The following is a 13,895-nucleotide window of genomic DNA, read 5'->3' as shown; positions in this document are numbered from 1 at the left end:
TTTCACTAACGAAGATGTCGCCACCTAGGTTAACCTTTTCTATTCTAGTATGCGAGGTTTACGTTTATATGCGGTAAATTATAGAATATGAAAATAAATACAATTAGTTATAAAAATGATACCAGTTATATATCTTGTTACAGAACAATTAAAACGGCGAAATAATTTTATAGTGTCATCAGTTTTAAGGTGTTTTAATATTTCATTATACTTGAAATTACCTTAATTGTATTTGGTAGAATTTTAGTAATTACATTAATTTATTTTATAAATATGATTTTTAGACAGTTAGGTTCTAGAGTTAAGTTTACCCAAAGTATAAGAAATAAACAAAGCAAAGGCAATGCACAGTCTATAAGTACTTTATTTAAACCAGCTCTTGTAAAGAAAGATTCAGATACTGCAAGTGTTGGAATTGAATTATGTGGTATCTTAAGCAAACGTAAAATTATACAAATTTTATGTGATTTTGCAAAGACTGAATCGATTAAAGAGCTAGGTGCAAAATACGGATTAGATGGTAATCTTTTTGTATCTGTATATCATGTGATAAAATATTAATTCTGTAAAATTTTTTGTTCTTAATTATCTAATCATTTGTAGATGTAATTTTTACCTCAGCTATGGGAAATTTTCGGAAACATTGTATAGAATCTGACAAATTACCTGCAGATCTTCATATTATTCTAAGTGACATTATACAAGGCTCTGGAAATATTACAGATATATTTCCATACTTTTTGAACCATGCAAAACAAATGTATCCACATATTGACTGTATAGATGAATTGAAAAAAATCAGTGATTTACGAAATCCTCTTTATTGGTAGTTGTTAACTTATAAAATTTAAAAAGGTTGATACGTGAAAAAGGTCTATTTTAATTATTATTATTTTAGGTATCCTGTAGCTAGGTCTAAGAGAAGAAAAATTATATTTCATGCTGGACCTACGAATAGTGGTAAAACGTATCATGCGTTAGAAAGATTTATCTCAGCAAAAAGTGGTGTTTATTGTGGACCTTTAAAGTTATTAGCTAATGAAGTTTTTAATAAATGTAACTCCAGAGTTAGTATAAAAAATAATTATTTTGTTTTTTGTTACTTATTTTATTAAATATGAATAAATTTAGGGTACACCATGTGATCTAATAACGGGAGAAGAACACAAATATGCAAAGAATGTAACATCTCCTGCAAACCACGTATCATGTTCTGTAGAAATGGCAAACATACAAAATGTTTGTAAGTAAATTTAATTAATAATCTTCAATTTATACAATATTATTACCTTTTATATTTAATTATTTATTTATATAATTTTATCAAATAATTTGAACAAAAAATACTTTAATAATTGTTACAGATGAAGTAGGTGTAATTGATGAAATTCAACTAATACGTGATCCAAGTAGAGGGTGGGCATGGACAAGGGCTCTTCTTGGGCTAGCAGCAGATGAAATACATTTATGTGGTGAATCTGCTGCCATATCTATAGTGCGTTATATAACTTTACTTTATAAACTTTATAAACATATTGAAGCAAAAAATTTTTTAAACTATAATATATCGTAATTTCTGTGATAATGTAGGTACAGTCTATTTGCCTCACAACTGGAGAGTCGGTAGAAATAAGACAATATGAACGATTAACCCCACTCGAAATAGAGAACTCGGCACTTTGTTCCTTACAAAATATTCAACCAGGAGACTGTATAGTTTGTTTTAGTAGAAATGAGATATTCTCTGTATCAAGTGCCATTGAGAAAATGGGACATAAAGTAGCTGTAATATATGGCAGTTTGCCACCAGGCACAAAAATAGCGCAAGCTGCAAGATTTAATGATGTCAATGATCCTTGTAAGATATTAGTAGCTACTAATGCAATAGGAATGGGACTTAATTTGTAAGATCATAATTAAAAATTTTAATCCTTTTGCACGATATAACGAAAATACAAAACATGTCTATATTTTTTCAGACATATTCGTAGAATTATATTTTATTCTATTATTCAATCAACTATAAATGAGAAAGGAGTAGTAGGTGTTGATACAATTTCTGTATCATCTGCATTACAAATAGCAGGTCGGGCTGGTCGTTATGGAACGCAATGGTCGAAGGTACTTTATAATCAAATTTAATAAATAAATTAAAAATCATTTTAGTGGTAGATGAAATTTAATATTACTAATCTTTTATTTTTTAGGGATTTGTAACAACTTATAAACCTGAAGATCTTCCTTTATTAAAAAAACTACTACAACAGAGTCCAAAAGAAATTGAACAAGCTGGAGTTCATCCAACAGCAGATCAAATAGAATTATATGCCTATTATTTACCAAATGCACCATTGTCAAATCTTATTGTAATGTATTTCAATATATATTTAATTTATAATTTATTATGATCTTAATATATTTCTTTTGCTTTTCCAGAATATCTTTATTGCGTTATGTGAACTTGATAGCACTTTATATTTTATTTGCAATTTAGATGATTTTAAATTTCTTGCTGATACGATACAACATATACCATTACCTCTTCGTACACGATATGTGTTTTGTTGTGCACCAGTCAATAGAAAGATGCCTCTAACGTGCAGTATGCTTTTAAAGGTAAATTAAAATATCAATAAAATTATAAAACTTCATATTAAAAAATTTTTATGTATTTTTTATACAGTATGCTCGACAATGCAGTAACAATGAACCGGCAACTGTTTTATGGTTACGTAGACAAATTAATTGGCCTCCTAAAATACCATTGAATCTCGCTGATCTTCTACGTTTAGAAAGTATATTTGATGTATTGGATGTTTATCTTTGGTTAAGGCAAGTAATTATACAATAATATGTACAGATTAACATCTGTGTTAATACACAGAGCATTTCAGCAATTATGGTATAATCAGCAAAGAGACGATTTTCTGTAAAAAAAATACGCTGAAAATATGAGATATAATTTTGTCATTTGTAACTTTGTTTAACACTAAACCTAACGATACTTCGTGTATACCTAATTCTACCGTGTGCGGTCAAAATGATTGGTGATTAAAGAAGTAATAATTTTTATGATTTAACTTAGATAATGGTTAATTTATAACTAAATGTATATAAAATGATGAACTTTCATAAAATTTTGTCCAAATTTACTTTTGTTTAATTTCAATTACAGACTTAAATTATTAGACACTTTTATTTATATAGAGATATATCTTATTCAACTTTGGTGCATTTTTTACAAATTATCTTATTAACAAATGTACATTTACCGCATAAATATTTTCCGCATCTTAAACAAATTTTCGTAATTTTGTAACCTTTACAATTTTTTACTTGATAAGTTTTTTGTAGTAATGAATCTGAACTTGTTGATAGTTTTATTGCATGGCTTTTTTTCCGCGATTCTTTATGTAAAAGTAATGTATGCACTAGATTTATAACAATTTTCTCTGTAAATTGGCCCCATTGGACCCAATTTATTGGTTCGTAAACGTTCACTTCTTTCACTCTTCTTATCAAATCGTATAAACCTCATAATTTCAGCAAAGTCATTCCTGCTCATCGTTTTTGAAAAAAATGCAGGTCTCCAAATTTTATTCCACAAATATGAGACATCTAAATTTTTTGCCTGATATGCACCACGGGCATATAGCGGAGCAATAAATGCATCTAGTTTTGTTGTATCTAGCTCCCTCTTAGTCTCCAATACTCTAAATGCTTCTTCTTCCATACATTTTATTATACGATCCCTTATACGGTGATCAATGATAGGATAAAATGCCGTCTTTATTTGTCCTTTCATTATGTGCCGTTTAGCATATCCCTAAAAATATTATGAACTGATGTCCTACCAGATTTGGGACTTGTATCTATTTCTCTCCAAACTGTCCCATCGGGCCCAGTTTCGATATATTGGTTCTCTACATCAATTTCACCCTTTGCTGTCAACGATAATTTCTTTTCTTTTTGCTCTTACGTAAACGCTTATGTATAATATTCAACTCTGATTCGATTGTAAATAGCTTTTCATGTGTCTCCATGTCGTTTTCAGTTGCAGAATTTTTTTGTTCATCGCACACTAAAAAGTCTTCTTCTACGTCCGTTATTTTTTTTTTTAAAGTCTTGACATTTCTAGGATAAATATTTATCACAGAATAATACCATGTACGGAATACAAAATTATTGTCAAATTTGATATGTTTTACTTTTCCTTTTATAACAACTTTGCACAAAACGCTCTGAGATGCTTTCTGTCTGAGTTTTAGAAATAACAAGTTTAGATGTTAACTAATTCACTAACAAACTGAGATGTATTCTAGTCGAAAGGACAATAGCAAGTTAGAATATGGTCTGTGACGGCGATATTTATACGAAAACATTGATGAGTATTAGCCGTTCTCCACCAACGGTTACTCGAGGGTGGAGATGGGAAAGCATTTCCCATGTTTTATCGCAATGAGCAATAACCCTAAAAAACTTCTTGACTTTTAAAATGTTTGTAACAATTTAAATTTTATGTCAGTTCCTTAGGATTATTATGGGCCTGTGTTGATATGTTTTGACAGCTGGTGGCCATCTTCATCGAGGGATGGATTATGTTTTATGACAAGATTACTGGTGTAACAGCTGTTATTATTTGTTATTACTGATTTTGTCCATCATTTGACCTTGAGATAGCCTTTTCTTTGTACTGATTGCATTTATTTTAAGAATAACTAAGATATTTCGTCGGGCGGTTAAAATGACCGCTCACGATAGGCAAGGCAGAGTACAAATTTTTCTCAGAAAGTAAAAGAGCAAACTAAAAGTAAATACCGAAAAATATATTGTATACATGTTTTAGGAAAAATCAGAAATTATGAAGCGGTATGATAAAGTTTAAATATGGTTAAATTTGTGTAGAAGTTCGAGAGCGATCAATTTGACCGCCGCTGGTAGGTTTAATGGTAAAAAAAAAAATCGAGTTTGAAAATTTGTCAATTACACATGTACGAAGCTAATTCTTGATGAAACGTGTTCAAACTCTCCTCAGCATGTCTCATATTTCGAAAACAAGGCGTGGTATAAATAAATTTATAGCACAGGAACATCCTCTTATTAATCGTACCATAATTACTGAGATATTATGTGCAATGCATTGAATTATATTATTTGTAGTTATCGAATGCCAGACTTGTTTCCTGATGCAGATGCAGTTAAATCATTACAAGAAGAATTAGATAAAATTATTCAGCAAGGAATTAAAGGAATTACAAGATTATTTAAGAACCCGAAAACAGGTACACAAGAAGACAGGAAAACAGGTATTGTTTGAAGTATGCTGTTCATAACAAAATTTATATACGATTATATAGAATTTGATTTATAATTATTTATGACATTATTGAAAATTTATTTATGGAATTAAAAATAGGTTGAATAATGTTTGCTTTTATTAGATTCTGTGATTCATAAAGAACAGTCGTCTTGTCCGGACGAAAATCTACGAACAAATGGTAATTTGTTAGATATTAAAAGCATTATGTGTTTATTTTTCATAATTCTATAAATTACATTACATATATATATATATGTTGCAGGTAAACATCGGAAAGATACATTAAGTTATACGTTGATATCTCGAGGTCTCCTAACACCAAAAATGTTAGAACAATTAAAAATAGAATGGTCTACGGTAAAAAGAATCTCTTCTATAAACTAAAAAATTTCTATAATTTAATCAGTTAAATTATGGATAAGTATATCAACTTTTTTTATAAACTTTTTTTATAAATCTTTTTAGGAATCCAACAAAAGAACTTCAACAGATAGGAAAAGAAGCGGATCAAAATAACGCAGCTAAGAAATCGTGTTACTCAGTTATTGTAACTTAAATGAGACTTACAGAATGTTTCTTTTGAAAGATAATGCGAGAGAGATTAAAGAAAACTTTTTAAATAATTTTTGTGCATCTTTAAAACAATTAGTGTACTCCCTACAGGAATTAGAAATGAGATAATTAAGGTAAAAAGACGCAATTAAAATTCGTACTTCTAAAAAAATTTTATTTAAAATTATTTGAAGATATTTATAAATTCATATCTGCGATCTTGTCTGTTTGTACGTTTGTTTTTTCGACGAACTGAATATATATTCTGCTGTTGTTCTGTAAATATTGAAGGATTGCGAGGACATACAAGCTTTTTCAATTTATGCTGTAATGTGTGAGACAGAGAAATGCATCTTGTACATCTTGATGAATCGTTATTCACTATCAGTGGACATAAAACATGTCGCCATTTTATACCATCTTTATAAGCAACTATGATACGATGCATATTTTGGAATCTTTCGGTATTATATATACCTAATTTAGAAAATAAAAGCTTTATTTCTTGAAAATAATCAAAGAATAAAAAATATATATAAATACCTTGACAGACGGTTCTTTGATTGAATTCATCAATAAGTTCTTCTATATCTAATAAACTCTGTACCTGTAAATGTTTTCCTTCTCTTATGAGGTTATGAATAAGTGGATTAATCTCTTTATTTACAACAGCACAATGCAACATCATATCACTCTTAATAAACACTTGCTTCTCTGTGAATGGCATTCCACCTTCTGTCATTCCCATATACAAATACACTATCGTTGTTGTGAGACCTTTTGACGTTACTAAACAAGACCAACCACGTGGTAATAATACCTCTGTACATATTTCAAGTAAATCTTCAAACAACATTTGACTTTCATCAATTTCATTACTCATAGGATAATACTTATTTAACTGATTATAATTTAAATTATACATTATTTGATTTTCTATATATACATTCTCTGTGGTTTCAAAATTATTATCTATTGGATTCTCAATAGAAGCAATATCTTTTTTCACTGCTTTATGCTTCCATATCATTGTTTCATGTTCTTCAGAAATATAATTTTTAAAGGGAGACTCTGAGACTTTCTTGGTTACATTGAAATAAGAATCCTCTTTGGATACTTGATTTTGTTTCTCCCTTCTGTCTTCAGGATTTATGTCTTTCATTAAGTTTGTATCAGAAATAATACTGTTTTCCATAAAGTTTGTTGATTTACTCTGTTTTACTTGATTTAAACTTTGCTTCGGAGATTCCTTAATCGTAGATCCATTATAAGATGTATTATTTACATTTGAAATATTTTCCGATAATTCCATTTTCTTTAAGAAGTTTTGCTTAGAATTATGGATACAATCATTAATATCACGAGAAAGTTGGTAACGTAAAGATGTAATTTTATGATTCCCATTATTACTTATTTGTAATTTTTCTTCGGTTCTCGGTATGAGGAAATCTGTTTCTTTCTTTTCTACTGTGCTTACTTTATTAAATTTACCTATATTATTATCACTCTCACCAGAATTTTCTTGAGCTTGTGCATTTTCTTCGAGATGATAATTTCTTCCAGGTACAGCTCCTGGTCTCAGTCTGCATTTTTTATATTTTATCTATAAAATAATAGAATTTTTTCATATGTGATGATTTAAAAATTTATGATATTTATATAACATAGCAGCTACAAAACTATTATAACTTACAGTTATAACATATGGTGGCACTCCACTGACCCAATGTGTAATAATATCGTCTTTGTGAAAATGTTTGCTACAGACATATGTATCATCAGTAACAGCATAATTCTCAATAGCTATGGCATTTTGCCACTTTTTACGAGTCTCTGGATCTTTTGGTGCCGAGAAAAAGCTATAAGTGTTTCTGTAATTGGTTTCCTTGCACAATACACACTTGCGCGTCATAATGACACTATAAAATTTATTTTTATATTATCTTACTTTAAAGTATATATAACATTATTACTACACATTTTGTACCGCTTTTTATAGTACATATTATACATTTATTACAATTATTTTAAAGTGACATGGTACAAAACAATAAATCATAAAAATAAATTTAGGTTATACTATCTTTATGCTAAAATACCATCAAAAGTTAATATATATTTGCCTTAAAGCTTCAGTCAATATTATTTTCTATTAATTCCATGGAATTTCACATTTAATTACATACATTTAGCATGATTGTTCACCAGTCGTCAATATTGTTTTAAGGCAACTATTCGGTTTTCGTTCAATAGTATTATTTAATAGGAGATATTAATAGTGGTTGTTAATTTTACACTTCATTTTGAAAAGATGATTCAGAGCATTTTGAGTAGAAATTGAGAGTTTTTCCACGTTTTAATACATCTTTAATAACTTATTTATTTTGATCTTAAATTTTTTTGACTTTCATCGCCCTCTATTGGTTTATTATCATGAATATAGAATGTAAAAATTTTATAAACGAATCCATTTAACTCTGTTTTACAAAACAAAATTTGAATGATCAATTAAAGAAATCTAATGAGGGAATGACAGATATATATACTATTAAATTAAAATTAAACATAAAATGTAGAAAATATGAAACACAGAAGAAATACATCATTTCAGTTTCGAACACACCTGGAAACTTTTTATGTATTATTATATAAAACATTTTACAATTCAAAACAACATTAAACAATTTCATTAACATTGTGATGAGGCACAATTATCATAATCATACTGATATAAATTTAAAATAATGAAAAAATTGTTTTATTTTCTAACGTCAATGTTTGTTGCTATTTTCTCTTTATTTACTGTTTGTGGGAACTGAGGAACTCTCCTTTGAAGGTAAGTTGCGGAGTTGTAGTTCTGAATGAGGAAATAGATTAAACACACGGAGACATACTCAGGAAGGATTTAAAGTTAAGGATCTCAATGATCTTTAAAATTTGTTCTACTAGAGCAATTCTCGAAATGATGAGATGAAGATATGGGACAAAGTTTTCGGACGAGAATTCTGTAAAAAAGATATATCAAATTTCTCGAGAGATATTTATTTTTTTAGAAAGTATTAATTCAGCTTTTTTAATTTTGTACTTGAAGCTAATTCTCAATGAATTCAAATGCGAAGTAACCTATTTATATCCTTAGTTGATCATTAACGATTGAATTTGATTATGAAACGTCTTGTTGAAAAGTTTCTTGCCCAATTAAAGAACAATGTGCATCTGCGAACAATGTACCTTCTTTGGTAATAAATCTCATGTGCTTCGTAAGTACGTATTGTTTATGTATTTTCAAGAGGGAACAGGAAATGTTCCACCTTAAAACAGAGAAGCAAGTAAGGAAAGAAGCAAGTGAACAACTTCTTAGTATCTTTTATCTTCTAATGATTAACGAGTTCAATGTTCTTGTTAACGTTTGACCTTTTGAACCTTTAAAAGATTAAATTGGGGAATATTTAGAAATTAATTAAGATTTTGTTATTGTTTTTTCTGTTAAATTGATGTGTTATTCGTGTTTAAAATTGTAATATTCTTATTACATATATATATAATAATTGTTTGTTTGAAAATCTACAAACAAAATCTACAACATATATAATATATATATATATATATATATACTCGTATATATATATATATATTCTTTAAATATGTATACTTTAATTAGCATTGGTTTAAATAAAGACAAAAATGATAAATATTTTACATTAAAAATACAATTTAAGATAATATTGTAATAAAAGTGAAGTAGAAAAGGTGAGATTAGCAAATTCTTTATTTTCAATAGTTTGTTTTAAAATGTTCATTTTGATCGAAGCATAATATTGTGCGGAAATTCACGTTCAAATATTTCTATTAAATCATAATGAAGACCAAATAAGATGATCTATTATTTAAATAATTATTTTCCAAATATTTTATTTAAATAATGTCTACACCGCAGCTTCAAAATTTGCAACGTGATTGATTTCTGTGATTCCGTATACAGTTTCCATTCTTCATCTAAGCATTTACACATTTATAAAGACGATAAGTTGACGTATGTATAATCCTTCGTAATCGGACAGTTGTGGTTTCTACTCGATTTTTCATGACTGCATATAATTCGCGAATCCGACACTTTCAGTGATATCAACCACTTACGAAATTGCAAAGGATCGTTGCGTTTTACGCTAAGAAGCTGTTTTTCTTTTTGTGTCCCTTTTTAAACAAATGTCTAAGCAACCGTCGTCGTATTGGTTGACTGAAAACATTTTCTAAGAATGCCCATAACAGTAAAGTGAAAAGAACCACTCCGTATCGAGGAACAAGAAAGCGTTGAAAAAGAACGAAAGTTAATGGTCCTGTTCTTAATGGAGCCCCGACATTGAAAGTAAATGCACGAAAATTGCATAATTTCATTGAAAACGATCGAGCCAATTGATTAAACTCAATTACACCTTTTAGTGGATCTTCTGCCAGATTGCGCTTGAAATTTATTACACATTTTTTAAATACTTTAAGTTACAAAAATAAGGGTTTTCTAAGTAGGTATATACATATATATCTATGCGTACTATTTTTCTTAATTAAGTACTTAACGGTGAGTCTGTTACATACTTCGTTTCCAGGATATAGGTTAAATTTGAATGGTCGATGTCTAAAACGCGTTATTTTAGTATCATCGAATTATTTATAGAAAAATTGTGTTCATATAATTTTTTAAATTATTCGGGCGATGTTCACATTAAGAAATAAAGGATAGAGAAATTTATTTAAATGTAATGATTTAATAAATAAAACATATGTATATTTTTCATTTTACTATTCTTATTCGTTCATTTATTATTTATTATAATTTATTTTATTTTATTTTATTTTATTTTATTTTATTTTATTTTATTTTAATACTTCGCTATTTTTACTTTGTTATCATACAATTATAAGAATTCAGACATTTTCTGTTACTGTTTAGGTAAATTTTTATTTATTTTATTTGACGATTAACGTTAAACTTAAGCTAATGATAACTTGAGCTACTGCAAGGAAATGTTGTAGAAAGTTGGAATCTTAAAGATTTCGTGTGATTTTTCTTGTACATAAAATGTAAATAAGTCTTGCCTTTCCTAGAATTGTTTTACCATTTCATATTTCGGTTGATAAGATTGTTGGTGAAAGTATATAATTGATTCGACGATAACGTGACGTTCCTCCATCCTATTACGCTTGCCTTGAATTCAGGGTAAAATAGGTAGAGCCTTGATACGCCTGGCAAAATTACGCTACGATACACTTGGCTTCACAGACGGTCTACTTTTAAGAGCGGTAACTAGTATCTAATTTACATATTAAGACGAACTAAAATCTTTCCAAGGAAGCAATCGCGATCTGGGAAAATTTCACAGAGATCAAGCAATTCCAAGCTAATTTTCTGTAATTTATAACTGTGAAATGTTAATTATTTAAAATTTTGAAGATTTACGTTTCACGACGATTTTTGAATTCCAATTCTACGAACTTGACTTTTGTATACATATATCGTACAATTAAAAGTAAAAATACATAATGAATAAATATTATTATGTCATTCATTTGTACATTTATGTAACAATGTTATTTATCCTTATCCTATGCTCTATAAATGTCTCATTAATAATAAATGCTTCGCTACATGTTACGAATTTTTTACATGCTCTAATTTCTGCTATACAATTCATTAACATGAATGTTTTAGAAGATATTTATTCCTTCGATTCTATTTAAGATTTATATTTATTTTATTTTTATTTATTATCGCTTGGTCCGTGCCTTTCGGCTTTGGACGAACTTTCGGTTTTACATCTCTTATGTCTATTTCTCTTCTTATATGTCTACTTCCCCTTTTTTCCACTCTATTCTATTACACTACCTTACTTGTTCTACTTCTGAAAACTAAAAATTAGCAACTATAAATTAACAACCAATGACTAAAAACTATTGCAACTTTGGTCTTTAGTCTCCTTGCTGTGCCTCCTTCTTGTCGTTTGCCCTTCTCTTCTCTATTACATTCTTTTATTACATGTCTTAGGTCTTCTTCTTTCCTTCTGCATAGTCTGCATCTTTTTCCTCCCTCTTCTTTCCAATATTCCCTTGCTTTGGTCTCGTTTCTGCATCTAAATCTTGCCAGTATTCTTCTGTCCTTCCACTTCATCCTCCCTTCTAAGTACTTTGGTAATTTTTCTTTGGCTATGTTTCTGTAGTGTATATTATACTTGGATTCCCTTATCCTTTTCCTCCTCTCTTCTGCTTCTCTCTTTCTTCTTTCTTCTATAATTTGGTCTGCTGTTATCCTTTCTTGCTCTTCTCCTGTTTCTATCTGCGTCCCTCCTTTTCTCACCTCTTCTAATCCCTTCTTTCTCTTTCTTGCTCTTTTCCCTTGCTGACCATTCCCCCATTCTCTCTCTCTTTCCTTTATACACTCCTTTACTAATTCCTTTTTTGATTCTAGGGCTTTCTCTTCGTACCTTGCTGCTCTTTTTAATGATTTTTCTTTTATTTCTATTATTTTGCATTCTTCTATCTATTTAAGTTTTATAATACACACTTTAATATTATACATAGGATTGTTATAGAAATAGATTAGATTTGTTAGATGAACCTGAAAATCGCAAGGAACTATAAAATGTCTAGGATGAGAGAAGGCAAATAAAAGTTGCAATGATCTCTTAGTATATCTCAGTGCGCAATCCTGCGTGGGAGGGTTTTACTTGAAATAAATATAAAAGATAACAACTTAAGATAATCTGTTTCAATTCCAAGTATCAAGTCATTCCATAAATAATATCGTGTTTGTAAAATTTTATAATATTTATTAACGAATTATTATACCACCATTTATAAAATCACCTTTTTCTTTCATCACCAATTTTTAGTGATCGGAATAAATGAAACGAGAAAGAACGAATAAATAAATGAAATGAAGTAATGAATAAATGGAATTCGTACGCGTTAAGTTTAGAGAATAGAGAGAATGGTATAATTTTCAATCGCATTCCGTGATTTTATTTATTGTTTTCACTGCCTGCAGCCGAGCATTGACACGATGAAATAGAATTTCTTTCCTCCTTCATTAGTATCGATTATTTCTAACTCTTTTAATTGCTGACGATGATTGTACATTTCGGAAGCTTCTATTTGATTTTACCTTGGAAATGTAAAACGCAAAATGGAAGACTATATTACTTACGACCTGACGTTCAAATAATACACAACTATCATAATTACCTGTTACGTGTGTAATTTTAACAATGAAATTTCGAAAGAAACAAACGCATTTATCGTGACAAATAAAGTAGTTGGCTTTGTTCACTGACAAACGGGAAATATTGTTAGGTTGTGCAACCTTAAATGGATAGATTGCGTGCTAACCAATTGGTCTGTGTTTCCTTCTGATTCGCATTCTTTAGAGACTACTTTCTCACGATGCTCGTTCGTAGACCTTTAACAGTCATTTCATTGCACAGATACAGATGCACATAGAGTAACTCGAAACACGGAGGAGGTAAACGCCGAGGTAAATGCCGAGCAACAATTAACATTACTTTATTAGCGGAAGTGTTCTTACTTGTAATTGTAAAAAATTTTACAGCATTAATTTCGCGTATACAAAAGACGAAATTGAAGTTGTAAAATGTTTCTTTTATGCTAGGATAATTATCAGAGATGGAATTTTTGTCAAGCGAATCAAGATATTTTCTCAGCCAATAGTTAAATAAAATATTATTTTATATTACGTAAAAACTTAAAATTATATGGAATTTAAGTAATAATCTGTAGACCACAGATGTTCATACAAATTCATATTTTTATAGCATGCGAGTAAGGAAATAAAACCTGGGTAAAAATTTCCTATAATTAAAATGTATACTTTTTGCACATTTATATCTAAGAACACACGTATATCGCATTACATTTATGTTCGAAAACGTATGGTTGATCGTATACTTTACATATATGATACATTTATCTCATGAAATTGATTTAATTTGTCATAACTGTGTACCGTTCGTAA

At 29.1% G+C, this 13,895-nt stretch overlaps 2 protein-coding genes across 5 annotated transcripts; one reads left to right on the top strand and one right to left on the bottom strand.

Moving 5' to 3' along the window:
- The first annotated feature begins 9 nt into the window (after positions 1-9).
- Suv3 (Suv3 RNA helicase) lies at positions 10-5,943 on the top strand. 2 transcript variants are annotated; one of them, XM_033343977.2, is made up of 15 exons: positions 16-189; positions 285-520; positions 604-826; positions 899-1,067; positions 1,132-1,243; positions 1,365-1,495; positions 1,591-1,904; positions 1,980-2,121; positions 2,208-2,366; positions 2,437-2,616; positions 2,684-2,832; positions 5,161-5,306; positions 5,442-5,498; positions 5,583-5,677; positions 5,786-5,943. In XM_033343977.2, the coding sequence occupies exons 1-15, from the start codon at positions 116-118 to the stop codon at positions 5,834-5,836; spliced, it is 2,238 nt and encodes a 745-aa protein (XP_033199868.1). In that variant the 5' UTR covers positions 16-115; the 3' UTR covers positions 5,837-5,943. The 2 variants fall into 2 exon arrangements, with proteins under 2 accessions (XP_033199870.1, XP_033199868.1); XM_033343979.2 differs by lacking the exons at positions 5,442-5,498; positions 5,583-5,677; positions 5,786-5,943 and having other exon boundaries at positions 10-189; positions 5,193-5,306.
- A 77-nt stretch (positions 5,944-6,020) lies between these two features.
- Positions 6,021-8,306, bottom strand: LOC117162124 (uncharacterized). 3 transcript variants are annotated; one of them, XM_076623913.1, is made up of 4 exons: positions 7,996-8,306; positions 7,566-7,791; positions 6,416-7,475; positions 6,021-6,349 (listed from the first exon to the last, which is right to left on the bottom strand). In XM_076623913.1, the coding sequence occupies exons 2-4, from the start codon at positions 7,782-7,784 to the stop codon at positions 6,057-6,059; spliced, it is 1,572 nt and encodes a 523-aa protein (XP_076480028.1). In that variant the 5' UTR covers positions 7,785-7,791; positions 7,996-8,306; the 3' UTR covers positions 6,021-6,056. The 3 variants fall into 3 exon arrangements, with proteins under 3 accessions (XP_076480028.1, XP_033199873.1, XP_033199872.1); XM_033343982.2 differs by having other exon boundaries at positions 8,059-8,306; XM_033343981.2 differs by having other exon boundaries at positions 7,566-8,306.
- Between the last annotated feature and the right edge of the window lie 5,589 nt (positions 8,307-13,895).

Source organism: Bombus vancouverensis, chromosome 13 (genome assembly GCF_051014615.1).
Source record: "Bombus vancouverensis nearcticus chromosome 13, iyBomVanc1_principal, whole genome shotgun sequence".
NCBI classification, from domain to species: Eukaryota; Metazoa; Arthropoda; class Insecta; order Hymenoptera; family Apidae; genus Bombus; species Bombus vancouverensis.
Note: the sequence above shows the minus strand (reverse complement) of the source record. Positions and strands in the feature narration are given on the sequence as shown.

What these genes read in the sequence shown, in the direction of transcription:
- Suv3 (XM_033343977.2), top strand. Translation starts at nt 116, where the DNA reads ATGATACCAGTTATATATCTTGTTACAGAACAATTAAAACGGCGAAAT. An exon ending in TGCAAAATACGGATTAGATG is followed by an intron (nt 521 to 603) that starts GTAATCTTTTTG and finishes AATCATTTGTAG; the next exon opens with ATGTAATTTTTACCTCAGCT. An exon ending in ACAAGAAGACAGGAAAACAG is followed by an intron (nt 5,307 to 5,441) that starts GTATTGTTTGAA and finishes TGCTTTTATTAG; the next exon opens with ATTCTGTGATTCATAAAGAA.
- LOC117162124 (XM_033343981.2), bottom strand. Translation starts at nt 7,784, where the DNA reads ATGACGCGCAAGTGTGTATTGTGCAAGGAAACCAATTACAGAAACACT. An exon ending in TGCCACCATATGTTATAACT is followed by an intron (nt 7,476 to 7,565) that starts GTAAGTTATAAT and finishes ATTATTTTATAG; the next exon opens with ATAAAATATAAAAAATGCAG. An exon ending in TCAAAGAACCGTCTGTCAAG is followed by an intron (nt 6,350 to 6,415) that starts GTATTTATATAT and finishes TTTCTAAATTAG; the next exon opens with GTATATATAATACCGAAAGA.